We start from the raw sequence: 4,330 nt of genomic DNA, 5'->3' as shown, positions 1-4,330 counted from the left end.
CTACTGTTTACTGAGTACATTTAAAATGCTGCACCTTTTCCATTTAACTTGATTAAAAGAAGTTGAGTCAGTACTTCAACATTTGCCAGGATGTTCTATAACACATGTATCTGCACTTTGATTTAAATAAGGAATGTCTGTACTTCAGCCACCTCCAGCTGCTAGTCTCTCTGTCAGCCTCTCTCACCACACAACTTCCTGTTCTCTCACCTCAAGTCTCAGGTTGTTTCATTTCAGTAATTTACAGAACCATGAAGTATTGTGTCACAAATATATTAGGAGAGCATAAAAAAGATCCACGTGCACAGAAACAGTCTTTATGTGGTTTATTAACAAATGTAAAAGAGAAACTGTGGTCAAGTAGGTCAAATGGGTAGATAGGTTTAGAGTGGAGCTAGAGAATAGGTATACATAGAAGAGAGTTAATTGTGAAACTTGTTTATTGGCTACCTATTTCTCGGTTTGTACATCCTCGACTCCTCTTCTTCTAAGTCTATTCAATCAAAGATGTGAGTGAAGGTCTGAACAGGATGTAATAAAACTCATACAAGTTCAAGACCTGAATATCCATAATATAAATCCATAATCAGAATATTGAAACACAAAACAACTATGTATATGGTCTTGATACATGCTCAATCAGATCATAGCGGTTTGAGGGGAACATGTTTCGTCAAATATCCGAGTGACTGAAGAAGAGTAAAGAAGGGTGAATGATGACACATTTCACCCACTGAAAGCAAAACACGCAGATGAGCTGAATCAACTTAATGGGAACGACTTACATTGAATAAACTTCTCTATTTTATACTATTTAATCTATAAAACTGGATGAGATGATACTGGTAATATAAAAGCCAAGTTGATCAGTTGAATCTGACTGAAGCAGCAGAAACCCCGATGTTTTCATAGTTAATTGTAACATCATCTTGATCATAATGTATCTGTGGGACACAAACAAACAAAATAAAACATTTCGTAATGCGAGTTAAGACAAGTGCATTTTAATGGTTTCTGTATTGTCTCTGGTTTTTTATTTGTCTGTCTGCATGTCTTATTTTCAGTTGGCTTTTCATCAGGTTACTTCTTGTTTTATTTTGAAGGTTAGTTTGTCATGTCTCATTTGTGTCTGTGTTTTTGAGTTTTTGTTACCGCTGTGCAGCCGTGTTTGTTTAGTTGTCATATCTATTTTAACTTCTTTTGCTCTGCCACCTGCCGGTCTGCTTTAAGTTTGTCAGCTGCTGGGTCCAGCTTAACTATTCTACCACAGCTGTGAGATAAATATAGCTTTAGTAAAAATTTATAAGGAGAAGAGAGCATCAATAACTTTCCCAAAATGAACTCTCACATGCAGATTCACTGGCGTTCTAACCAACAACCCTCTAGTTTTAAATATAAGGAAACACAACTTGTGAATCCTCTGCTGTACCACATTTAACTGAAGAAATTTATAATAATCTCATGAACATCATGAACTACAGCTATTAGTAAATAACAAATGTCATAAAACAACCTTTAGGACTTTTGACTTTTATGTTGGATTACTATGTTTTTTTTACTTACTGTTTTATCCATCTTGGTCGTGTTCCCTAGAATGAGAAAAGGAAGTCAATTTCAGTCTAAAATAAAATTTCTAAATCATTCAAAGTTCTCATTATTAAATTTGCCTTTAGTTCTTGTCCATATGTTGACTGACACAGCAGTTATTAAAGTTGCTGCTAACCCCACAGAGACAATAATGGACCTCAAAGATACAGAAGAATCTGAAAAAAAGAATAAAAATGTCAACTTATTAAATATTAACCCCGATTCTTTTGTCCCCATGATAGAACAGAGAAAACCGACTCATAGTGTGTTAAAACATTGATATTTCTTTTTATTCAATCATCTTCTGAAAGAGAGAGACCTCTGCACAGCCCAAACGCCAGTTGCAGGATCTCTAACATTTTTAGCTCCACATATGTCTTATATGGTGTTATTTCTGTACTTTGCACATCACACAGTTTCAAACATTGCTTATATGGCAAAATTCCTCTTTTCTGTGTCTTATCTATTAATATGCCTGTGCACTAAAACTTCCTGTTTTTCAGTTTGGCTGAGCACTTAGTTTGTGAGTCAAAAGTGGCCTTGCTCTACAAGCATTCATTATTAAAGTACATAAAACAATCTAATGAGCAGATACACATTAAAAATATCTCTCTATTTCTTAACATTAAATCATTTGTTTAAAGTTTTCTGTTCCTTTTAAATTCGGTCTTTTTAAAGATCCAAATGTTTACCTAACCCCTTGAAAGTATTTTAAAATATTCAGATGCTATTTTTTTTGTTGATAAATGCCAAGCACTTAAAAACATCTAAAGTTTGTGATTGCATAATAAGTTTTTGCACCTCATGAAATATTTTTTTTCAGTTTTTCTCCTCATGTAGTGCTTGTTTAGGTTCTTCATTTAGAATAGAATAGAATAGAATAGAATAGAATAGAATTCAACTTTATTGTCATTGCACATGCACAGGGCAACGAAAGGCAGTTATGCATTTATCAAGTCTGGCACATTTTAATCTAAATTATTAAGTGTCAGAAAAATAATGAATAAAAGAAGGATTACTGATGATGATAAAAGAATATATTTATGGGTGACTACCTTGTGAATTATTATTGTTGTGGTTGTTTCTGAATTTGTGTTCCTTTCAGTTTTTCTGGATGGTGTCTTTGTTGATTTTGTGTCACCTGAATAAATGTATAATATAATAAAAAAAAAAGACACAACTAAACGTTTTTGTGTTATAAATATAAGAAAAAAAACATTGTGGTAAAAAGAAACTTAAAATCAGTCAAATATATGTTTATGTGATTTTAATCACATTAACCTCCTAGCACCTGGCATCCACATATGTGGACACCACATTTTGGGTTATTTAGACCAAAATACTCAATTTTGCTCTACAAGGGCCTGATATCCACTTACGAGGACATTATACCGTTACTGTTATATCAAAATTTTAAACAAATCCTCATATGCGACTCTCATTTTCCTAGAAACATAAATTAGGTAAAAAGAAAATAAATCTGGTAATTCTTTGTTTTTACATTCATCAGGTCCCAATATGCCCAAATATCAAAGAGAAATTAAAAATGCATGCCGTGAATGAGTTCGGGTCTTAGGAGGTTAAACAGTTGATCATAAACTCACCTGTTTCTTCACCTGTGAGCTGAGAAGTGAAGGTAAACAGCTGCACTTTTCCTGTTTTAGTGTCAGTCACTTCACATGCCAGTATGTTATATCTTGATGAGTAAAGAAAGTTTGACTCTGGAATGGACACCGTGGTGGAGCAAACAGTGTGTGAAGTCACTGTTTGGTTGTTATGTTTGTCTACATCTTTACCTTTAATTTGCCACATCACTGTCTGATGACACTCTCCATATGTCAGCACAGAGCAGTTTAGCGTCCCCTTATCAATGTCCTTATGTTCAGTCACTGGTGAATATAATAAGAGAAAAATGAAAAAAAAAAAAGAACTATAAGGAGAGAAAAACAGAGTAAATCAGAAAAAATTATCCTAATCAATGCTATTAAGACAGTTTGAGCTGAAAATGTTTTGATGTAAATACTCACAGGTAATAACAGCGACATGAACAAAAGACTGATGAACCAGAGTGTGTTTAGATGGTGTTTCTTTGACTTTGTATTGTTGACAGTAATAAAGACCAACATCCTCGACTGTGAGCTTCTTTATAAGCAGAGAACAGTTCGCTGTAACTCTCAGTCTGTCTGATTGAGTTTTGGCTTCTTCACCAATCTGTCCAAGTGTGATCAGCTCTACTGTTCTTGGTTTGTTTGTTGAAGTAAAGATCCACGTAGTCCCATCACAGTTATTCTGCTCATCTATCACATTTAGACAAAGTAGAGTGACGTCATCTCCAACTTTCATAAAAATCGATGTTTCATTTACAGATACTGTTGAGAAGATTGAAGAGAAATATAAAAAATAAATTAGAATACAGAAGTTTTTACAGTCAGACTGAAGATCATTTCAGACACAAGTTTATAAATATGTCCCATGCTCCTCTAAAACAACAGAGCATGCTCAGCTCTCTTATTTGCTGTAAAGGTTATTCATTGTAATAATCGCTAATCTGTAAAGGTTAATGATTATTCTAGTGATCAAACCTTATTAGTAAGGTTTGATCACTAGAGTCAAAACTTAGTTTTACTTCTGTTTAAAATGTTTCCTATATTCTTACCTGCAATCTGAATCATCAGACATAAAAACATTTGAATCCATCTGAATTCATCCATCGTGCTTCTCTGTCTCACTTCTTTCTTGTTCT

The 4,330-nt window shown here is 33.8% G+C and overlaps 1 protein-coding gene across 1 annotated transcript; it reads right to left on the bottom strand.

The window, feature by feature from the left end:
* Positions 1-317: 317 nt before the first annotated feature.
* LOC102215629 (uncharacterized) lies at positions 318-4,324 on the bottom strand. The gene is made up of 6 exons (XM_013916129.1): positions 4,244-4,324; positions 3,615-3,956; positions 3,384-3,476; positions 1,668-1,763; positions 1,564-1,589; positions 318-944 (listed from the first exon to the last, which is right to left on the bottom strand). The coding sequence occupies exons 1-6, from the start codon at positions 4,296-4,298 to the stop codon at positions 867-869; spliced, it is 690 nt and encodes a 229-aa protein (XP_013771583.1). The 5' UTR covers positions 4,299-4,324; the 3' UTR covers positions 318-866.
* Between the last annotated feature and the right edge of the window lie 6 nt (positions 4,325-4,330).

This window comes from Pundamilia nyererei, unplaced genomic scaffold (genome assembly GCF_000239375.1).
Source record: "Pundamilia nyererei isolate P.nyererei 1_Seehausen unplaced genomic scaffold, PunNye1.0 scaffold00475, whole genome shotgun sequence".
NCBI classification, from domain to species: domain Eukaryota; kingdom Metazoa; phylum Chordata; class Actinopteri; order Cichliformes; family Cichlidae; genus Pundamilia; species Pundamilia nyererei.
Note: the sequence above shows the minus strand (reverse complement) of the source record. Positions and strands in the feature narration are given on the sequence as shown.